Source organism: Anguilla anguilla, chromosome 18 (assembly GCF_013347855.1).
Source record: "Anguilla anguilla isolate fAngAng1 chromosome 18, fAngAng1.pri, whole genome shotgun sequence".
NCBI classification, from domain to species: domain Eukaryota; kingdom Metazoa; phylum Chordata; class Actinopteri; order Anguilliformes; family Anguillidae; genus Anguilla; species Anguilla anguilla.
This window is the reverse complement of record NC_049218.1, coordinates 11,350,913-11,375,198: the sequence shown is the minus strand read 5'-3', so window position 1 is coordinate 11,375,198 and position 24,286 is coordinate 11,350,913. Positions and strand designations below refer to the sequence as shown.

General features: G+C 45.0%; 1 protein-coding gene across 2 annotated transcripts in view; it reads right to left on the bottom strand.

Annotated features, from left to right (window-relative positions):
* Nucleotides 1-437: 437 nt before the first annotated feature.
* dact2 (dishevelled-binding antagonist of beta-catenin 2) overlaps nt 438-24,286 on the bottom strand; it is a 38,392-nt gene continuing 14,543 nt past the window's right edge. Inside the window, exons 2-5 of one of the 2 annotated variants that reach the window (XM_035399788.1) lie at nt 5,340-5,657; nt 3,508-3,640; nt 2,914-3,210; nt 438-2,670 (exon numbers count right to left, since the gene is read on the bottom strand). In XM_035399788.1, the coding sequence (XP_035255679.1) occupies nt 812-2,670; nt 2,914-3,210; nt 3,508-3,640; nt 5,340-5,657 (2,607 nt within the window). In that variant the 3' untranslated portion in view covers nt 438-811. The remainder of the gene's footprint in view (nt 2,671-2,913; nt 3,211-3,507; nt 3,641-5,339; nt 5,658-24,286) is intronic. The other variant, XM_035399789.1, reaches the window with a different exon arrangement.

Here is a 24,286-nt window from a genome sequence, read left to right as displayed (position 1 = left end):
AGCCTTCAGATGAAGGTGCCTCATATGGCCGAGTCATTTCCACTAAACCCCACTGCCCACTATTAAATCCATTAGTTTAGGAACGTTTAAGAACTTCTGAGCGAACTTTAGCATCCACGTTAACTGCACTCTGTGTGCAAGGCTGTGGAGACTGCTTTGTTGTCAAGAGACACAACCTGAGAACTGCAATCCAAGACTGAGTGGTTGGGTCACTCAGAGTTAATAGCCTGTGACTCTTGGCCATAAACTCTGGCGAGACTATTACCTGGAGTATCATAAAAAGGGCATAAACAAAGGGGAGGTTTCTCCCAGGCTTCGTGTGTTCTGTGGTTCCATAAAGGACCTTTTAAAGATAAGGAATAAAGGTCATGTGGTCACCTGAGTTTGAGGTACAACGCCACAAGCAAAATCAAATACACAAATAGGACGCAGCAGGATTTTAACATTAAATAGTACTTTATTAACAAACTCAGAATAAGATACCGGGGCAAAAATCAATGTACAAAAGCTCATACATGGGGGGGTTGGGGGGTGAAAACAAAAATAACATTCTTATCTGCAATATAAAAAAGTTAAAAGGAATGAAGGCCACATAAAATTTTCATGACAGTTGAACCGGGTGCATTCGTATTTACATGGTCAGTGTGATAAACACCCACAGAAAAGTTCCGTCAGAGTATCAACTGCAAAATCAACAAATCAATGAATTAACTGTTATTGTCCAGGCAGACAGTTTGTATTGAAGCAGACATATCTGAGTGAAATATGCTTTATAATTGTTCAGTTAAGCTCCGCTCTGTGCTCTCCTGAGCTAGACCAGCGTCATCACTTTGAGAGCAGCGGGTTGAAAATGGCGGATCTTCTTCTTCAGTGCTCGGGACGCCTTGATTCGGCAGGCCGGGGGCTCAGCGCGGGGCTGCTGGAGGGACAGCCCAGCAGCGGTGGGCCCCAGCGCGGCCTCCGCCCACACCAGGCCCCCTTCTTCTCCTCCGTCATCCTCCTCCTCTTCCTCCTCCTCCTCCTGAGAGAGGCTGCTGTCGGAGTCGGAGGCGGAGCGGGAGTCGCAGCTGGACTCGCTGTCGCCGAAGCGGTTGGCGGTGAAGTCGCTGAGCTCGCCCTCGCTGCTCTCGGCGATGGTGGAGTGGAAGAGGGAGGCGCAGTCGGCCGAGTACTCAGACTCGCTCCGCGGGGGGTAGCGGGGGCGGGGGACGGGGTAGGGGGCCGGCGGGTACCTGGAACCGTAGCTGCCGAAGTACGAGGAGGAGGAGGAGGAGGAAGAGGCGGTGTAGGGGTGCCCCGCCCACTGCCCCGACTGGGGCCTGGCGCTCACACTGCGCGGCATCACCCCTGACCGGCGGGCAGCGGCGTGGTTTGGCACTTCCTGCGCCCTCTGACCCGCCATCTCCGCCGCAGACTGCCACTTCCGGGTCACCTGCTTCCTCCTCGCCGGGTCAGCTAACGGGACGTCCTGGCTCTGTGGTCCGTGGGCCTTTCCGGGCCTGAGAGGCGGGTCCAGTTGGGGCGGGAACTGGGCGGGGTGGTGAGGGAAGGCGGAGCCATAGAGGCTGGTCTCTGAGCAGGACCGGCCGCTTCCCTCCCCCCTGCTGAGGGTCAGTTTGCGGGATGCCCGCGCCGGCCCCGCCTGCTTGGGGCCCCTGTCCAGGCCAGCGCCGGCCTCCCTCCCCATCTCGCTGGGCGCCTGTGGCTGCTTCGTCACCCGCGGCTTGTCGCAGCTCCTCTTCCTCAGCCGCACGGCCTTGGTCTTCCTGTCGGCCTGCCTCACCTTCACCCGCTGCGACCCTGCTGGGACAAACTGGGCGTGGACGAACTCCGGCTGAGCCCCGCTGACAGGCGGCCGGTCCTGGCCCCTCCCCTCCTCCTTGCTGGCGCTCCTCCCCAGACGGGGTCTTTTGTCCGACAGCTTCCTGGCCAGCGCTGCTCCGCGGAGCTGCTCTCTGCTGCTCTGATCGGGACAGCTGCTCTTCCCGTCCTCCTCCTCCACCCAGCTGCTCTGGTCCGAGGTGTGGGCAGCTTCCCTGGCCTTCCATTGGCTGGGGGCTGCAGGGTAAGAGCGGCAGTGGCAAGGCTCTTCCTTGGCATGATTTTGGATGGAGGCGGGGCTAACATGGTTCACCAGGTCCTGACTGCGCTCCAGGGGGCACTCCTGCCCCATCTCCACAGGGCGCTGATGCAGGCTCTGGTCTTGGGGCCTAAGTGCTTTGCCGCCGGTGACTCCTGGGACCCCGGTGATGACAGCAGGGGCTTCCGCGTGACTCCTGCTGGGAGGCTGGGCCCTGTCTCTGCCCCCCTCGCCCTGGAGGCTGGTCTTACTGAGGCTGCGCTGCAGGAGCTTGTTGATGTAGCTGGCCTGCCTGACCTCCGCCCCCTCGGCTCTCGCCTGCAGGCAGTCGCTGGCCGGGGCGGCCCCTCCCTGGGCCCCCGCAGTTTCTCGAGCAGCGGGCGTGGCCCCATCCCCGCTCAGAGAGAAGATGGGGCTCTGTAAGGCCACCGCGTGCAGGGGACTGGGGTAGCGGTACACCTCAGTGCCACCGCGGGACACCAGGTTACTCTGGTATTTGGGGTCGACCGTGGAGTGCCTCAGATTGTGGCAAGGGGAGGGCTTCTTCCCCTCCACACTGGGCACGAGGGTCAATATCCTCTCAAGGTCTCCTGCAAAGCACAATTGCACATATATATAGGTCAATAAAACAGTGTAGCATAATGGCTAAAAATTAATCTTACTGGATAATCTCACCAGGGAATAAAATTGCCAGGTTGGCAGAGCCATTGTACCCTTGAGCAAGGTTCTGAGACAATTACTTCAGTAAACATGCAAAACCTATTGAATATGAAATACGGAACATTTTTAATAATAAAGTGTCATAGAGTGTCGGCGCAGGGAGTTCTGCCCACCTGTGGAGACGGGCCTCTGTCGGGCCCGGTCGACGCCCCCGGTCCCGGTGCGGATCCAGCTGCTGCCCAAACGCACCCCGCCCGCGCGGGGGGACTCCCCCTGGGCGGCGCTCTCGTCGGCCGAGCGACGGCGGGACGCCTCAGGGGGCCCCGGGGGCCGGTGGGGGTGCGAGCCCGCGCCGGGCAGGCAGGGGGGCGGGAGGAGGCTGCTTTGGGAGGAGGACAGGCACTCGCTGTACACCGAAGTGCAGGAGTTGGACAGGGACCCCGAACCCCCATCGCTCAGGTCATAGAACCCTGCAGCACAAGGGAGAGACGCTCAGTCAAACACACCGTAGCTCACCCGAGGGTCTGCACTGGTGCACAAGTCAGAGGAGGGAAGGCATTTGTGCCTGTGTGAAGTTCGAAAGTAGCACTGTACATATTGTACATGTGTGCCCGTTGTTAATGCACAGATGAGTTGGTGTGTCAGTATGTCAGTGCATAACAGAGCTGGAATGCCTAGTGTGTCAGTCAATAGCAGAGCCGGTATGTCAGTACTGGTGAGCCAGTGGGCGTGCTCTTAAGTGTCATAGTCAGTGCATCAGCGCTCACCTGAGCTGGGCCTGCTGTCGGTCTCCAGGTGCTCAGAGGAGACCTTGCACACGTCCAGCTTCAGCTCGCTGATCTGCTGGTCCAGCTGCTGCAGGTGGCTCTTCAGCCCCACATCCTGTCTGCGCAGACGTGACTGAAACGCAAGCACAGGCACGGTAAGCACAGGCACCTGCAATCAATTACAAACGCCAAGCACCGCAAACGCTAGCCAAGAGGCATTGTGGTTTCTGTTCAGCAATTATTTATGGGGGCCATGTCCCCCAGCTCCACAATCATTGTGTGTGTGTGTGTGTGTGTGTGTAACAGTTTCCTTCAATAACAGGAGACCCAAATCCATTAATCCCCAAGATTAGTTTTGGCCTAGAAAGAAGCAATTGTCATTTCTTAATCCAAAAACCCAAAGACACTGATGTCCAACTGGGCCACCATACAAAACACCACACCCAGGAAGAGCACTGGACAGGGGGATCCTCCCGGCTACATGACTGTGTAGATGACTGGGGTTATACGATACCCAGGAAACAAAGAGGGAGCTGGTTGACCATTAACAGAGTAAGGACAAGAAGGAGATGGGAGTTTTCCTGGTGGATAATTCATTTCTCCCCCGCAGCGAATAAGCTGACCATTGTATAACCTTAGAGAGGAGCAGAGAGGGCAACAAAAACTCATGTTTGTTTAAACAGCTAAGCTCAGTAATACCCTCTGCTGAAGGCGAATGACCATTACTTGAATCGCACCCTCATTATCTCCCCATTCCTGATGCTGTGTGTCCATGGGGGGGAGGGGGCACTAGGTTTTAGCCTTGTACCCATAGTGACACAAGCAAGAACACATGTCTGTCTGCATTAACCAGACTGTGGAAATTACTACCTTTGGGACTAAAATACTAGGGAATAGGGAATACAAGTGAAGGACAGTCTGGTGCATAGATAAACATGTCCACTTGTTTCAAGTTTAAAAAAAGTCCCTCACTCTCAAAAACATGCCCTCAGAAATACATGACATGGTATGAGTAAAATTATCTACAGCAATTTGATTTTTTTCAAATTTCTCTATGAAAGCCAATTCTTTAAATATAGTCTTATCTGAGAACACAAATAGCACGAATCGTTCACAACGCATACACTACTGCATTATTCACGTCGTTGGATGCGATCTACAGCACGATTGTTATGTTAACTTGTCCGTCATTTGGTGGTACTCTACCCTCCAAAAGACTCTTTAGCCCTACACGTACCGGGTTCCCTCTGACCGCTGCAAGCAGGAAAATGCAATTCTAACTTCACCAGGAATCCTAACTTTGCTGTGATAGAATTTATGTTTCCACTCCTTTAAAGCGAGTTAATGATCGGAGATACCGCACCCCCACTTCTCTCGTGGTCCTGAAATGAACCTTGATTTATGACACGTTACCCCCTGCAGCGCTCGCTCACAAGTGCTTTGATCTCGAACCTCTGGTCAACTGTTGGTTATGCATGGTGTCATAGGCCGCATAATCGCAATAATGCATTACATGCATTGATAATGCCATGGTTTGCTGTTACGTTGTCTTAATGAAAAAGAGAATTTCTCAGAAGCTAAAAGGTAGGCTAGTTCAGATTTTTCTGTGATTTGCTCACATTTTGTTCACCCCCTACAAAGCCGTGAAAGGTCATGTATAGACTCAGGGTCAGACATGTTCTGGTTGTGCCCAAATGCTCCGACTTAAAATCAGACGATTGGATCAAATTAAGTGGGAAAAATACGATCCAATTTCTTTTGCATTCATTTGGTGGGGGGGACTATAAAACACATTTGAAATACATTTTTCAATAATCTTGATCGACCCTTACCAGTTGCTGCTTAAGGGCTGTCAGAGTCGCCTCCAGACGTTGCTCTTCCGTCTCGACATCGGGGTTTTCTTTGCATGGGTCGTTAGAAGACACCGGTTCCTCGCGGTCCATTCGTAGAGCCCAGAACACCATATTGCGCTGTTTCTCCTTGAGGAAATGTAACTCCTGTAGTCCAGCCAACGCCGCGCGTAACCTTTCCCCAACCCTTCCACGGTCGATCCCCGCAGCAGCGTTCAGCAGCCCAGATCCAGATATCTTTTTGCTCAGCATTATATAGGGAGATGTGCGGACATGTCCAGAAAAAGAAGCTAGGGACTTCTGAAAAGATGTACAAGACAACCTTAGCTATTATCACTTGGTCTTAGAGACAAAATCGTCAGGGCAAACAGCTCTTTCAGTAGTCCGTGCGTGTCGGTTGCTGCAGAAATGTGATGTGAGATTTCCTGAGTTGGCTGCCAGCATTACCTGCCCGGGACTAGAGGGTGTTTGGAGTCCCGCCCATGCGTCCCTACTAACCTGATTTGCCCCTTTTCATTGGTTGGTGAGTTCCAACAGATTGTCGCACTTGTCGGGGCACAACGGATCAAGTTTTTATTCTAAAAGTGAAATATTCCTCTCCAAAGATGCATTTGCTGAGACGTAACTTTTTTACTGGTTAAATGCCAGAGGTTATGCATCCTAGGCTACGTGAAATTGAGTGACCACCAGTCACTGGTATAGGAAGAAGAGTAGGCTATTTTCTGCGATAGTGCAGCACACTTATAATTACGCATACACCACTGAAGAAAAAAAGTCTCTGAACAAATGTTTTAGTCTTGTAATGAGACTTAATTTTTTCTCCCTCAATGAGAAAATATTAGGTTGTTTTAAGTTACTGTTTGCTTGGCATGTAAAATTGTATTACTCCATTTAAATGAATCAAACGGTCACCTCACTGGCAATGTGTTTGTCTTATTGAGCAAAAAAAAGCAATGGAAATATGATTGCTAAAATATCGAATAGAATTAAATGAAATAGCATGGATTATTGAGAAATTTAAGTGTAGTTTCACACTCAGATAGATAGATAGATAGATAGATAGATAGATAGATAGATAGATAGATAGATAGATAGATAGATAGATAGATAGATAGATAGATAGATAGATAGATAGATAGATAATCCGCGTCTTAACTGCCTAAACGGGCATCGTAAATCTCAGTCAACCTCACATGCGAAATTCGTGACAATTTGGCGCTAATGTTTCAAACGTCGAGCCCGCTATGCAAAATAAAGAACAGCCTCCTTAATGGCCTCGTGCCCATTTGTTATCCATATCATTTGCGTTTCCACCTCGTTATCCTCAAAGACCCCGCGACGTGTGAAAGAGCAAAAAACACCTCGTTGCATTACAGCCTATTCCCCATAGGCCTACGTCTGGCATCGTACAGATCATTTATAAAATTGGACAACAGATGTTTTGCACTGAACTGCTATTGAAGGTGACTTTGGCTCTCAAAAGAAAAGTCCCCCTACTAATTTATTTCATATGTATGTGTAAGAGCTGCCCTGCACAACTACAAGCACGCTGCACCAGAGTTTTAGCTCATTCACATCTGCAGTCCCTCGTGGGTCGCCTAGAATCACACTGGTAGCTCCCCTTTACGCCTCAGCAGTACACCAGTGTTTACTAAGGCCTTCCACAGTTTGACCAAATAAAAGTTAAATTTTAATATAAATATTTCTATACCAAGGCGACTGGTATAGTATACTTTTTTCATGTCATTTACAGTGACACGCGGTTTATTCTTTAAATAAGACGATTCTATGCATTCCATTTTTGTTTTGTTACACAGAAAGACAGTTATGAACGAAAACACGCAATCTATGTGGATAACCAAACGGTAATTTGCTATTGCAAACAAAACTCATATTGTTTTACATCAATACGTACGAAAATTGCACCTTTTCACCTTCTTCACAGCTTTAGGCGACAACACAAGTGCCATGTACGTAGGATTTAAAACTATACACTAGCGCCCCCTATTGATATGTAGTCGATTACCATTTTTTAAAGAACGGGTGAAACGAATAACCTCACACTTTTTTTCTGTACACAAAAGCAAAAAAATAATTTATTTTCAATTTTTTAAAGGCACCAGGCTATGGTGCATGGATAAGTCCCACGGTCTTGGATCAAATCTGAAGTGCCAGACTAAGGCCAGTAGCTTGGGAGTATTCTCTTGGTTAGAAGTCCACATTTCATTGCTCTCTAGTGACCATTGCTGGTTATTGGGAAACTGTGGACTGCTCGCGAAAAGCACATAGGATAGGTCTTCCTCCAACTCCACTCTATGCATACCAGGCTGTGGTGTGAAAAGCAGGCTGATTAAGTCTTTCAGGAGAACCACAGACATTTACACTCTTCCGACTTGGTAGTGGGGATTGGGCATGAATGTGACAGCAGTTGCCAACTGGACATTCCAAATTAGCGTGGGAATTGGACATGTTTGGGCATGTTTAGCAACATGTCCAATTTAAAAAATAAAAACCTTGGGCAGAAAACAAAACAAAGCTAAGAACCAAAAATAAGGTGGCAGACTGACCTCACTTCACTGAGTGGATCAGGGTTGCTGCGTGTTCAGCTCCCATACCCCCCACCACAACCAGTGAGTACTGCCAGTTAGTGCAGGCAAGTACAAAAACTGTTCCCACTGGATGTAACAACCAGATGACAGACATATTAGCAACAGGTAAACAGGACAAGAGAGTCATCCTTCAAACAAGAGGCAGGAAGGCCTCTATATAGGCTGCATCCCAGGTGTATTTAATCCAGGTATCTTCAGTTCAGGTGTGCGCAATTCATGCGGACTGCCAGGGAAACATCCAGGCAAAATGAATACAATCGACCAGCAGAGGGAGCCAGAGGAACATAACTCCTATATAAACACCATTGCCCACTCCTAAAATGCCCAACACCACACCCATTACTGTAATAAGGAGTTCGTCCCCATTTCCTGTGTATGTGTGTGGGTGGATGGCTGTCCATGTGCATAAAGGTCATATGAACATGACATATCCTAGGTAGGGGAGTGAAGTACTTTCGAGGAAAGTATTCTACCTTCAGTCCTTCACAAAATACTCAACTGTCTAACAGAAATGCAACCATACTAATGCAATGTAAAATACAGTACACTGTAAGGATGAGAACTTTTGCATCCTCTACCCCCATCCTTTTCTTGTACTCTATTTAAGCTGGTAATATGATAACAGTTAAAATACACAATGGGACAAAAATGAAAAGGGCATTTCAAAAAAAGGCATTCAATCATATCTCTACATTTGAGACGAGTTCAGCTCGTGTGTCATCTTCCACCAGTTACAGCCTAATGCCTGTGCTAGTTACCATAACGGTTTTATTCATGTACAGCAGTGAATTTCATGACAGCAGCATTTTGAAGGTGCTATTTTCATATCTTTGCTGATAAGGAGACGAAAGCAGGACACATTGGGTTGAGAAGAAAGGTCCGTATGCAAGTGAAAGTGATGATGCACATTCTAAAAGGTCATGTCCGTCAACCGACAGGCACTGGTTTTGCCATTCCACACGCTTGCAACTGCTCTATCTGATTAAAGATAAACTCCTGTGATGAAATGCTTATCAGCTCCATTTCTTTGACAGAGGGATGTCATCACCATTGATAGTTAATCCTGATAAGCTTTTCTCTCCAACTTTTCAGCTACACAATTAGGCAACATGATTCATATGCAATTCTGTGCTTAAACGCTGAATTTAACACATAGTTCGATATTACTGGGCAACACATTCAGGCCTAAATTCACAAAGCCTATGCACATTCCTTGAACCACTTTTATCAGCCTGGGGGGGGGGGGGGGGGGGGGGTCATAACTTATGCTTATTAAAATGTCAGTTGGGTGGCTAAGTTAAGGGAGTCACGTTTAATTTATTCATTTTTTATATATTCATATTCTGGGCAAGATTCAGGGTTTGGAAAGAGAACAAACCATGTGGTAATGAGAGAGGAGGAAGTCACCACTATATGCTATTAATTTAATATGAATAACCACCAGTTGGCCAACAAGGAGAGTCATGAGTGAAACATTGTTTTCAGATGTATGAAAAGGACTTTGAGGAAAAACTTTTTTTCTGATTTGAGAGGGGAAGTGAGATAATGCCACACAGTGAAACTTTCCTGGTAACCATGGGAAATAAAGTTCATGCGAACTTACACATGATCACTGATTAGTACACACTGGTGATTCAGGTACTCAATACATAATCCTAGATTTCATGAGGTGGAAATGAGAAGAAGAATTAATGAGGGGTCATCATTCATAAACATTTGGAAAAATAAGAAGAAAGTATTTTTTATATATAAAAACAGATTTTTTCTTAGACATTTGAAAAAGGAAAATTATTTTTCACTATTCCCCTTCGCCGTCTCAAATTATTCTCACCTGTGCCTCCCCCTGGTGGCCACGCTTCACAATACGCTGTAAACTAATTCAACCTCTGCTTTTAGTCATTATCATTTATGATCGGTTTGTGTTTAAATTAAATCAATCAATTTTTATGTCAGTTGTAACGTTTACTGTAATGAAGAATGCAGAATATTTATTTGGACTTCTGGTGTTAAACTGCATGAGTTAATGTATCTATCCTTTATCACCATGATCATATGTAATAATGATTTTTCATATAGGCTTACATGTATAATTGTAACGATGCTTCGGATAGTACGAAATGAATCCCAGACAAATTTTGATGATGCTGAACTCACTAGAACTACAACAACATGAACGACAAAATGAACACCAGCGTTTGAAATTTTTGGGGAAAATAATAAATAAATAAATAAATAAATAAATAAATAAATAAATAAATAAATAAATAAATAAATAAATAAATAAATAAATAAATAAATAAATTTCTTCCCATCATCTACGTGCACTTCCTTTAGTTTAAACTTTAAACAATTTCTTAATATTATCAAGTTGGCATGGCAATAAACTATCAAATGTAATACCCAAATCCGTTAACAGGAGTTGCGAACGGCTCGGTCACTAGAGGAAATTAATGACCTTCCTTTGAAAACTGAGTCATATAATTTTGGGACCGAGAACTTCTATTCTGTTTACCTTTACATTGAGTGTTAAATTGCCCCCACTGAAAATCAAACACATCATCGGCTCGCTGTCTTGCTCAAGAATGTCCGTGGGGGTACCCTGTATTATAAGTGTTTTTAACTGGTATCCGTGGCCTCCAGTATCCGCCGACTGCACGGACACTGCACAGGATCAGGATGAGCAATGTCTTAAACAGTGGATCTGCTCGTCCACAAAAAAACCCCATCATCCCACGCAGAAACGAGACAGCAGCGGCTGTTTCATCTCCCTTCCAGATACGTAAACTTCTGATAAAAGAGAAACTACGTCCAGTCACAAGTGTTTACACTACCGAGGGCTTTGATGCCGAGGGAGGTATGTAAACAACTATATGCATTTAATTACATGCATAAGACGTCTTCCCCTGTTACTGTAATACAAATGTACTGATGTAAGACTATACGTGCAGGTTATGAATCTGTACCACTAGATCTTTAACTCAACGACACATTTTTTCTAATCTTTAAATCAAACACTTGAGATCACGATTTCAGGTGAGCTACAATACAAATGCGGACTCAATTTGTGTGAGATGTGAGTGACAATTGTTTATCGCTGGGTTTTGAAATAAAGTCTGCATTTATTTATGAAACTGCATTAAAAACAAATGCTTGGCGCATTTAAAATTAGTGAGTTGGCGTGCCAACAAAGCCAATCAAGCGCCAGCGAGTGTTTTTTTACGTTACAAAAAAATCAAAGACAGAGGGGCACATGGCTTGAGAAACAGACAACATGCTTTCGAATTTAATAAAAGTTTTTGGTCTTTCCATCTATGTTGTGGAAGCCGGCTTTCGCTGCTTTCCAGCCTCACCTCTAGGTGGCAGTCACACTGTACAGTTGAAAGAACCTCCAAGCGCAAGTTTTTGGTTCTTAATATCTGCAGCATATTTTTAATCAATTTTGTGAAAAATTTACTTAAATATAATATGTTGAGGGCACTGATTACACAGTAGGCTATGACTTCTGTCCTTCTGACAAGCTACCATCTGTTAACGAACATGTTGAACTGTTATGAATTAGTAGATTATCACTGTCGCAAGGTACCAGTTCAAAAATCATGTGAAATTTCCCTGATTTATCTGCCTCTCGATAATTCTCATCCGGAAGCCGAACATAATTACTTAGCATTTATGCTTCTTTAATTTCCACTGGCTGCTAAGGAAGCTCTCAGGTCTGGATGTATTAACCTGATATATTCAGGCTAAGCAACAGGGGAATTACAAAGCTAATTCCTGAAGCAAAGTATGCATTCTACCACCTGCTTGTGTTGACCTAGCACAAGATTCTATTACGTAGTGCAGCTTGAATGTTTTGTACAACAAAGTTGAAGTAATTAATATTAAGTGTGTTGATGTACACGGCTACATATGTTGTGTGTGTCAGGGAACACGAAAAAGGAATTTTATTTTTTCAAGGAGGGTGACATCATGTGAAACCATAACTGATAGACAGTTTGTTCTTATGAACAGTATGGCATTTGCAATTTGTATGATGTGGGACAGATCCTAACTGATGTACTCAGAACAGAATGGCACGGTGTGTTTCCTTTGCCCAGAAAAGGGGTCGTTTTAAATGTTTGGCGCACCGAATACACAAAACACATCATTGTACAGCCTGGGGGTCCCTCTTCCCCCATTCACTTCAAAGCACTTCCTCGTGGTGACATCAGCGTGGGCGTCGGCCTTTGCGCTGTCCTCGCAATCAAGGGCCTGGCATTGTGCATCCTGCATTCTGCGCATCAGAGAGAGCAGGGGCGCAGATGAGCTTTGTTTACTCATTCTGCCTCCCCCCCCCCACCCCACCTCCAAAAAAAAAAAACTCCCCCCCGTCTGCCCCCATCCGTTTCCCTCAGACCCAGAAGACAAAAACAGTAACCTTTCCCGTGTGCTCTTCGAAGTCAAGGCAGAACAACACACAAGCTTTGTTTCAGCAAGATCTCTACCTCTTAATGCACCTTCCCTATCAGCGACATTCATCTGCATGCTTTCAGCCCTTCCACCCTGGCCCCGCCCACCACTTCTTAAAAAAAAAATAAAATAAAATAAAATCCGCACCGTCAAAGATGTTTTATTGTGTCTGGAGAAGTTCATGAAAAGTCACTACGTAACGACTTGAAACACAGCAACACAGGAAAACAAAGCACCTGCGTTAGGCAACAGGGCAAACACAAGTGCCCGATGCAAAACAAGCTCGCAAACAGGATGCGTGGGTGGGGGCGGGGGGGGGGGGGGGGGGGGCGGGGGCTGGGGGGGTCTCAAAGGGTAGATATTGGCTGCTGTCATATGTGGGATGGTGCTCACAATGGAGCAGAAGTGAATGCATCCTCAGCCCTCACATGCGGAAACAGCCTTTCACAGTCTGGTCATTGTGCACTGGAGGTTCAAAGGGGTGAATGTGATATCACGGGTCAGGTATATCTCTACACGTGGAAGTTTCTCCATTGCGTGTGTATGCGTGTTTGATGTTTGCGTATGTGCTTGTATCCACGTGATTGTGAGTGGGTGTGTATACAGAGGCACATGTATATGTGTGTATGTGTGTGTGTGTATGCATCAGTCTTTGTTTGTGTCTTGTTTGATGTGTATACGCATACATATTTGTGTGTATACATGCTTATTTATGTGTGTGTTTGCAATTGGATGCATGTATGTGTTTTTTGGGTGAGTATTTGGATGCGTACTGGTACATGGATGTGTGCATGCTTGTGTGCGTGTGTGTGTGTGTGTGTGTGTGTGTGTATGCGTGCACGCGCACAAAAGCATTTGTGTAGTCCATGCATGTATTATGATTGCCTGTCATGAGGGGAATCCCATGCGGTTGCTCTGATTGAAGTTCCAGCTACAGGACTCTGTCAGCAACAAAGGAAAGACGCAAAATTCCACAGATCAAACGGGGCTCGCTCTCACTTGAAGAAAAAAAAAAAAACCCTAAACCTGCCACTTCACTCAGATCTCCATATAACGTTTAAGGCCCGGAGTTTCTTAAGGATATAGTATGAATCTTCATAATCATTACTGAATGACATTTAATGGATGGGTTATGTAGCACTATGAATGAAAGTAATTGTGATAACAGTAGAACTACGCCAAGAGAAAGTTGTTAGCTACATCGGTTCTTTATTGAATTAGTGGGGCACTTAGAATGAAGAACTGTGGGAAAGAGACCGTAAAAACCAGGCTGCCTGAATGTCATCCATAATGAAAATGAATGGCAGTGAAACCCTTAGGCAGACCTGACCAGGAAGTCTCTATCTCGACGGTCTTACACACACACACACACACACACACACACACACATACACACACATACACACATACACACGCGCACACACACACACATACACACGCGCACACACACACACTTTGCACTCATATGTCTCTCACACATCACCGAAGGTGGTGGCACATCTCAGAGATTGGGACTGTGTTTGATGTTGAGTGGCATTAGACTGATAATATCTTTCTGGCATCTGTCTTAAATTATCTGCCTCTAAGCCCACACTTTTAAAAAAGGAACAGGTCTAATAAAACCTTCTTAAGGGCCTCGAGGTTAATACAACTGAAGAGGTTAATGCCTTGGAATAGTTTTTTTTATTAATAATTAGAAAGGAAAGAGCCCCAAATATTATTCATGGGTGAGATATCTGAGGCAGCGCTGGTGCTCAGGAATGGGAACGCGCTCGCAGAACCCTCGGGAGACAGCACAGGGCCCACCCCCGCCGGGGCGGCAGCGCTGAGGGGGCAGATGCGTGTCTGAGCTTGTCCAGGTGTGGCGCTGCAACAGAGAGCCACGGGAAGAGCGGCGGGGCTCATCCCCGCTCCCGTGGGACGCGCGCATTCCAGCAGCGCCCTCCTCGCGGGCGAGTCTGAATCCCGTTAAAAGTTTGATTCCCAGCTGGGCCGCTGCCGCCGTGCCCTTGAGCGAGGCACTAAACCCGAACCGCCTCAGTAAAATATCCAGCTGTATAAATGGATTTCATGTCAAAAAAAGAAAAAAATTAATCTGCGTAGGTCTCTCCGGACAAGAGCGTCTTACTAAATGCTGAGATGCAAATGTAAAGTACATGTGGGATTGCTTTTGGATGCTGTGCAAAAGATTCCATTCCACTGCACTGCAAGTGCAGAGATTTCACCTCGATGTGAACTTCTTAGGCCGTAGGTTACAGTGGATGTGCTTGGCTGTCGATTGTCCCTCTGCATCCAAATCTCTGTTTTCTCTTTCTCTTTTGTCTTTTTTTTTCTTATTCTCACTCCGTCTCTCTCTCAGAAACATGTGTGCAGTCACATTATCATTCATTGAGACCACAGTTGAACATAGCCATTAAAGGGCTCCAAATATTTGCAATGTCAGGGATGTCTTGCATTTTGTTACTAGTTAAAGTCAAGACAGAAAAGGTAATCAGCCCATTTACACAAGCACCCCAAAACAGTTATCCAAAGGTACAGAAAGTGATGCCTTCTCCCTGGCGCACACATGCACACACACGTGCACACACACATACACAAACAGGCACATGCATATGGAGTGGGCATTTGCTCTAACTGAATGATTACTTTGTTTAAACTATTCAGTTGTTGAAGTCATAAATGATGCACTGCTCGAGTAGGCAATGAAGGATTGCCAGAATCCTGTTCAGTTTCCCTGTCTCTGAATACCAAAACACTGCTTGCTTTATGTGTATGGCCACCGGTGTTAGTACAGTCTAATAACTGCTCCAATGACATGGTTAGGGGTTCAGATGATACAACACCCTAAGACTAATGGGTAGTTTTGTGCCAGGACTGCCTGCTCTCTGGTATTCTGCATGAATAGTGCATTTGAACTGGCTTGTATTGCACAAGTAAATTCAAAGTAGCTGGCTGATTTAAGAGGCTGTCACTCACCTGCAAATTTGGAGATTAACCATTTGGAAAATGTACATTTTTGATACTATTTGTCCCGAAAAAAGTAAGGAAAGAAACCCAGGCCAAATCCTTATAAATAAGATACAGTCTAATGTGTGACATTTATGTGAGCATATTTTGCTTTGCACTCATCCATTTCATAAAACCTGATACATAACTCATGAATATATATTTGCCGAGGACGAGATTCAGCCCAGCATTGGCCTGAATGGTGCCTTTAACCTCCGAATGGTAACTTTTCAAGTATGGATATAAAAACGTCAGGCCGCGTACACGAACAACTTATCACCTGCCATCCCCCGTGGCTTGTATCTTTTCATGAATTGCAGGAGGAAAACATCGCAGCCAGTACAGATTCACGGTGGAACATTGCGTGCCTGTGTCTGTCTGAAGAGAGACATATTTGTCGATGGAATTATGGAACTTGCGGTTGCTTAAAATGCTGCGAATCGGCGCGTTGGTGAAATTCTTCTCGTTGCAGATGTGAAAAAATGGCCTCATTAATGAAAGTGAGTGTTTAGTGTTCTTTGGAATACGTACAATACTGTACTTTTGTTGCAGTGGAAGTTGCCACCCCCCCTAACCTCCCCCCAAACTCCCACCCCATCTGGTAGTTTCAAACACAGCAGAACAAGCTGTATTAAATAAAAAAACGTTCCGAGCACTTCAACAGGAACCAATCACAAAATGGTTTTGAATTCCAAGTGGAAGGACTATTACTGGTACATTGCAAAGTAATACAATATTGTGCTGTTGGCCAACAGTCACCTTATTCAAGGGGGCGTATAACTCTTTTGACATCTCTCTAAGGCTGCGAGACTTAAGTAGGATGCCGGACCTTGAACAATAACGGTGTCCAAACTGGAACTGAAATCCAGGAACCTCAGTGCTCAGTGTCCTCAGTGTCCTAAACAAGAACCCAGACAAAAATCCCAGGACTGAACGTTCGGTCATTCACAGCTACAAAATAGGTAACTAATGGCAGTGACACCTGAAAGCTAATTATCGATTTGGACAAACTACTGATGAAAAGCGATGAAGAAAAAACTCAAACTGGTCTTCAACACAGGTAGGTAGGTTTGTTCACACAGAAGAGTTTGTCACATGTATTTGGGAAGATGCCAAAACATTTATCAAAGTTCATAAAACACAGCTGAATTATTTTCCTAATAAACAATTTCTATGTTATCTTCAGTGAAGTCTGCTGAATTTTTATGAGCTATCGTGTTGACAGTATAAGATAAAATTAGACCTCTCCTATATTAACAGAGAAGAATTTAAACAGAAATCGCAAGGCAAATCAAAAAGCAAATTGTGGGGCATATCTAGGCTATACGGGGGAAGGATAACCCTGGACTTGCATATTTCAGAGAGATAAGGAACTGTGACACATCGACGTTTGATGTTGTTGTTGTTCTTTTTTTTTTGGTTGTTTGTTTATCTCAGTACCAAGATAGCAGCTAAGACTTTAAAGCCGTCGCATCTCAGAATAAAGAGAACTTGTAGCCCACGTTGAGAAACCTTTCTGTGTGCGCGAGCAAGTGCCTCACAGCATGCTTTCTGAAGCGCTTTCGCAAGCACACGTACGGACAGACACACACGCACGCACAAATTCCCCGGTACACAAAGATACATTCAGCGAGGCACTGGGTCTCACATAAACATCCCTCATCACAGGTTCATATCAGAAGCAGTCAAGAATCACGTCCACTAAATTAGCCAAACTAGATTTGACTTTAAATCAGCTACGAAATATATATTCAAGGCAAGGATAGGTGAGTTAACTGCGATCAACTGGTTTATTGATCAAATGAAGTTCCTTGTTTCAGGAATAAAAATCCTAGTGAGAGTTAACAGCAGAGATAAAAGCAGAGGAGTTCATTCATTTGGAGCGGCGCGCTCACCGTTGGGGCTGCTTTTTTGTGTTTTGGGTCAGGTCTGGGGCTGAGTTGTTGTGAGTCAGAGGTCAGAGTTGGGGCCAGAGCTCTAAATGATGTGGATGATGCCGATTTCTGGGAGCCCCACCTCAGGTGTGAACACCTGCAGAATCTGTCACCGGAATCGGGGCGGGGTGGAGAGGGGGCGGCCGGGGCTCGTCAGGCTCCAGTGGGCTGTGAAGAGACCTCGTTTATCAAACTGAGATGAGGCGGAGGATGCCCCCACCCACGCAGTCTCCCATTTTCTTTTCCTCAACGACAGGATGAGGTCAATGCGTCGCATCATTCTTAAAAGACTGAGGTGTTTGGAGAAACTTGTCATGACTGCGATGCGTTCTACTGTCAGTCTGCGCCTGTTGCTGTGCTTACAACCCCCCCCCCCCCACCCCCACGGCCCCATGTAAAAGCAAAGAAGCCTCTGCAGTCTTAAACTCTTTCACAGCCCGCCGACACCACTCCAGTGGGCTGCCTCATTCCCCTACGAAGGTCCTGCATGTTGATTTACGCACCCTCGAGGAAATTCGATGGCGTCTGAGGGCCGGCTTGGCTCGAGACGCTCCCGTCTCTGGGGCCTTTCCTCCTGGACCCAGAATGCCCATCCTGACTACATCAGCAGCAGCGAATAGAAGATAACAAATGAGACTCCATGTGGAAAAAACATTACTTTTTTTTCTCTTTTTCTTTTTTAGTACAACTCGTAGCTCTGCTGTGCTCCTGTCACTCTCAGGTTCGTCACTTCTTATAACACACCTTGTTTTATCATTAAACTCTCCCTCCTAGATTTAAGCTTCCTCAACATCGTGTGTATATTCTTGTTCCTTTTCGTCTTAATCCTACTTTTGTATAGTCAGATTTAGAGAGAAAAGCTTAAAAAAAAAGATAATAAACAGTAAACACACAAAGAAATCCCCGAAGAAGGGCATGACCTGAGACAACGGTGGAGTTCTGTTCTAGAACCCCGTGAGGGTACTGTCCTGCCTGAATGAGTGGAGTTGGGACAGGAGCTGGGAGTTCCACGTTGCCGCGGGGATGCCAAGCGGAAGGTATTGAAGTGTCAATGCAAACACAGCTGCCCCAGCGGTTCCGCAGCGGATTCTTTACACCCGCCTGCGGTTGCCCATCCTGGCACCGCCCCTTGGCCCAGTCCAAACCTGTCACCCCCCTGCTACCCACGTCGAACAGAGCCTGATACTGAAGCACCGATGGCTTCTCTCCAGGGTACATGGGCCGTCTGGAGCTCATATCAGAGATGGGGTCTGCCAATAACTTGCCAGACTTTGATGGGCAACTTCATCTATGACAGAGAAGTATGGAGGAAAGGAATCCTTTCATACCGCTAACTCCAGTAAAGAAATACAGCTCTGTATTTGAGCTAGAAATGATGATCATTATGAGTCTGCATGGACAAGTACTGCTCCTAAAGTCTTGTATTTGCCATTCCTGATCAGGGTTCTCAGCTAATGTTATGTACTCACTGCAGTTGTATTCATAGCAGTTTTAGTTCTACAATAATTATATAAGGTACTGAACTATCGTTTTAAACACATAGTGTAAACAAAATAATGTCATAAGCTCACAACAAAGATCAGAATTTTGAAAGGATACAGTGCAATTAATCCCAAATGGTTTTCTCATTTTGAATAGGATCTGAGAACCCAGCATGCAGGCAGTTAAAATATATATCCTTTGACAGGGCTCGGCATATACGATAGCAGATGGATGGATTTATGGAGCTGTGGGGATTTGGACTGGTTTCTTTTTCGTGTGTGGCTCCTGTTTGGCTGTTGTACTGTCTGTTCTATTGATCAGAACACAGAGCTTATGTTAACTCCCTTGCATGCATTGAGTCATAGATCAGTGAAACTGTGAGGGACGGTGATTCTGTGACAGATCATTTACTGCGGAGTCACAGATGGAAAGTTGTACCTGCAGTGTTCCAAAGCACTCAAGCAAGTTCTGAAAACACATACGCAGCCTCCCTCCCACACACCTACTACTGCTGTTTCCCCAACACACCGCTGCATTTGGCATGCTTGCTTCCTGTGATAGCGTCCTTCAATCCCTCCGTCTATCTCGCACACATACAAGGTATATCTCTCCACCTTCCTCTCGTTCTTTCATTCTGCCTTCCCTCAGTCTCTCTCACACACACAGATGCAGAAACACTATCATGCTCTCTCACACTATGGTGACAGGTAGCAATCCAAACTGAAAGGAAAATGTGCCACATCTGCGTTGCCATTTTCTAAGAAAACAAAAAAACCCTTTAATCCTCAGAGACGCAGAATGCGGAGCGAGGTTGAGCGGCACTATTTCACGGCCGCATTGTGCTCCTGAACCAGAGCCAAGCGCACCGACATTGATTCCAGTCCAGTTACAAACTGAATATCGTGGCTGAACCCCTTGCGACAGCACGCCGTGTCCATCTACACCCTCGCTAGAAGTCCAGGCGCTGCACAGAGACCCGTGTGTGTGTGTGTCTCAGTGCCCCTGGCACACTCCGCCGATCCTCGACCCCCACTGTAAGGTGCTTGTTAGTCGTGCTAACGCGTTCGCTCGGCTGGCCTGGCCGTACGGCTCTCAGCCATTTCCTAACTCCTCTCGCCCGCGCCCCCCGCCAAAGAACGCTCTCTTTATTTTGGGTTTTTTAATGCGCCGTTAGGAAGCCTTCCCCTGCGATTTTTAGAGACGGGCGCTATAAGCAAATAAATCCAAGTTGGCTGATTGAGTGACTGAAAAACTCATTGCCGGGGGGAATAGCTGAATCGCGCCGAGTGCATGATTGATTCTCTCTGCGTCCCTTGCGCAATGGCCCCTCAGCGCTGGTCTTGGATTGCTGAAATACGAACACACGGGCAATCACAGGGAGACATTGTGAATGCCCCGAGTACACACCTGGACACGGCTGTCATTAAACGGATCAGTTAGGCAGAGTATTTACAGAACAACCATGTCCCTGCTATTGGAATAGGCAGCTTATAGTCTCCCTCAATTCTCACAGAAAGTGTGTGTGATGGGGGGAGTTGCTAGGGCTACTCTCTACTGGTGCGTTCAGTTGGCAGCATGAATTAGCTAAAGTCTGTCTGGGTCTGTATTTGCTCAGTTTGGAGAGTATTTATTTATCGGGAGAATTACAGTAAATGGTGGGTATAATTTGATGAATTGGCTGATAAACCAAGCTTGTTACCTGTTAGGCGTAATGAGATCTGACAAGGCATATGCCAAGAGGTAAAATGCAAAAATAAAAAATTAAACACTCAAAATAAATAAATAAATAAATAAATAAATGACGATCTTACCTAATTGATTCCAGTCAACTGAATCTATTATGCTATAAACCAGTCTTACTGAGACCAGTTTATAACTATATACTGGATTCAATTATTATTTCTCCTTAACTCTGAGTTTCATATCTATGTAAGCATAACCTTTTGTGTTTATGTTTGTTTAAACTCAGGGATCATTGATAACCTTACCAAACTATATTTCCATAGTACTTGAATTTCTTTGTAAATTTAAGCACAAATGATAATTGAATACACGCCAAACTTAAAGACAGATGTTAACAGAACTCATATCAAGGTTAAGGACAAATGTTGATTGAATACGTGCCAAAATTAAGGACCAATGTTAAATGAATACATCCCAAGGTTAAGGGCAAATGTTAATGGGATACATACCAAAGTTAAGTATGACTGTTAATTGAATACAGGCAAAAATTAGGACCAGTGTTAATGGAATCCAGGCCTGTCGGCCTCTTTTCTCCTGGACAATTGAGAGACATACATGTACTACAAATATCTGTTACATCTTGGATTCTTTAGCTTTATTCCACAACAAAAAGACTTGGAGGATTTTCTCCTTGGTCCCCCTTTGGGTACTGAGAGGAATTTTTCATGTCAAGCTAAATTGGTTTAACTTTTTCAAGAACAGCTTCTATAAATGCTATCTTAAGTGTTGAATTGTTTCTTTATTCACAAACCATCATAGTGGGTATGTTATCATATTAATACAATCACATTTTAATAAGCACGTAATTTATTTGGTTGTCTTTGCTAAATTGCTTCTTCATCCATTCACTTCATTTTGTACCAGCATTGTTTATATGGGTTATATGTGCATTCTCCACTTAGTTTGGTGTGACTTTCTGACAGTAGATGATACGATAACCATGGATAACTGTTAATCAAAGTCACCTAACTGAAAATTGTACTTCGATAAGATCAATCGGCCATTGATACAGCAAAAAAATACTTTGTTGTAATGATATGTTACTTTTTGGCATTAACAGAAGCTTATCCAGAGAGACTTACTCAGATAACTCTTTATAAATACAATCCATTTATACAGCTGGATACTTACAGAAGCAACCAGGTGAAGAGGTTTGGGAAACATAGAATTGTCCTGAGTACAAAAGCAGTCTCAGACAGCAGTGGCACACATACGCACACGTGCACACACACACACACACACACACGGCTGAAAGGACACTTCGTCCTCTGTGTGTGTCCAGATATGATCAAGCTCATGAGGCGGATCCCGGTGTGGGCAGGCACGCTGTGCGGTATGCCCTCAGTTATAGCCTCTGCCCCTGATCACCGATCCCCTATCTGCAGTGCTCACAGGGCAGGAGGTGGAAGTGAGCGTATCTGCTGTATCGGCCGCTCCATCTGAGCTATGTAAACTGACGGATGAAGGCGCTCCTCGCTACATCCCCTTCACGTTGCCATGGCGGCGCTGCCGGGACGTTTCACTGCTGTGGCGCAATAATGCTGGCGGGAATGTGATATAATGAGCAGGGTGTGTCCACGCCTCGTTCTCCCAGGGGAAGGAGAAGGCAGATGCATTTATTATGCATGCATTCATTTGATCAAAGAACGATACTGTGCTGATTTCTGAGAGAACAATAGGATGCAGAAACTCGTCGAGGACAAAGTGATACCTTCATAAAGACAAGACGCACACATAATTATTCATGAAAGAAGGATGTGGTAATGATGTCATCAGAGGTCACCTGGGGAAATGTGTGATAATGCCGTCTTATGAAAAGACCATTGTTGTTTCACCTCTTCATATAAAAGAGGGGAACTCCTTAAGGTGCCCATTCAAAGGCTGCACAGATAATAGGTTATGAACATTTGCATTGTTTCAGTGATGCGGAGGCAGAGCATATTACCCCAGTGTTACCAGAGCTATGCTAGATCGCAGCAATTATTGTACCCACAACAAAAGGTCATTGGAAGGCTCCTGTGAGGTTGCTAGGAGAAAGCCTGTTTTGTGGCATACGGCTGATTCCAGCAGACTCATACACAGCGCTACACCCCACGTTCAGAGATACTGCAAGATGATGTCACTCAAAAAGGCTCCCATCTCCTGCCTGGTGAGCCAACACAATGAATAAACTGTGAATCGATGATTAGCTGACGAGACCTAACAGGTAGAGCCCTGCCTGAAGAGCAGCGGCATTCCTTCAAATCAGGTTCATAGAAAAGTTCACAGAACCTATTCAGGTGCTGAAAAAAATGTGTGTACTACTTCGTACAGCAAGTACAACCGTTATTTTTTGAAATAGAAAAAATAAGTACTGTAAAGAAAACAAATACGAAATCTCCCCCACCTTCTTTTTTGTGTATAAACACAGGGTAACAGTACCCTTCAGCAGTCACTTTGAAAGGGAAGTCTGGAACAAGTGTTGCTATTGTGTCAATGCTTTTTTTTTTTTTACAACAGAGGAATACCAAAAGTCAAGCAACTTCAAGGAGGATTAAGAGACTGTCAATCAATAGAGAGCAGAGTGAACTATAAATGTAAGCATGTCCTTCATACCAATCTCATGATTGATTTGTACATAATGAACAAAATTGTACATAATGAACAGTAGTAATGTATCTTTTGGTAAGAACATACAAGTTACACTACTTATAATTCAAGGCCAAAACAGTTACAACATTACATTGCATTTTGGCAGTAAGCAGATGCTCTTATCCAGAGCAAATTATGCAGATTACGTTTATATGCAATCATTCATACATCTGTATATTTACTGAAGCAATTCAGGTTAAAAAACATTGCAAAAGAGCACAGCCGCAATGTGCCAGTGGGGAATCCAACCCACAACTCATTCCTACATTTATGTTTGTGGGAGTAAATCTTCATTCAAAAGCACCTTGAATGAAGTATCCATTTTTCTAAAAGAAATACTATTCCCCCTCCTTCAAATTCAACTCACATTTAAGAAAATGCAGATGAGAAAATTAAATACGCTCTTGAAATAGGAAATACTATAAATTGTGCTCAAGGGCCTGCTTGTGTTTTTCCAAAATGCCCCTCGGAATTAATAAAACACACATATGAGCTGTTCAAAAAAAGTAATGTAAATGAAAAAAAATGAATAATGATGACATGCAGAGACAAATGTCAAGTTGCAATGTTTGGAGAAAGGGCGAAAAAAAAAAGTTCCCTATAAATAAATAAAGCCAATAAAATCACCCAGAAGGGGGAATGAATGCTTTCTTGTGCCACTAAATATTAGGCCATGCAAGTAATCCTTTCAGACGGCAACAGCTGGAACTTAGCGCGGCGGCGATGGCCAAGCCACGTCAGCCCGTCAGTCCCTTTCGCCAACCTGTCGCGGGGCACGGTCCCCGCTGGACGTGATTGATGACTGCGCGCCATTGATGCTCGCGGGCCAGGGCGGCCAGAACACTGGCCGATTCTGCAGAAAACTGGACCCGGGGCAAGATTTCCAGGAAAGTATTAACGTCCAGTGCAAATACAGGCAGCAACGTTGAATAGAAATGTATTCAATAAATTTTTTTTTTTTTTTTTTAAGTCTAAATGTAAGATTATGGAATTCTACAACGACACTAATAATTTTAAATGATTAAAAGAGACCACATGGTCATTCTCATACAGATCCTCCAAGAACAAGAACCTTGTA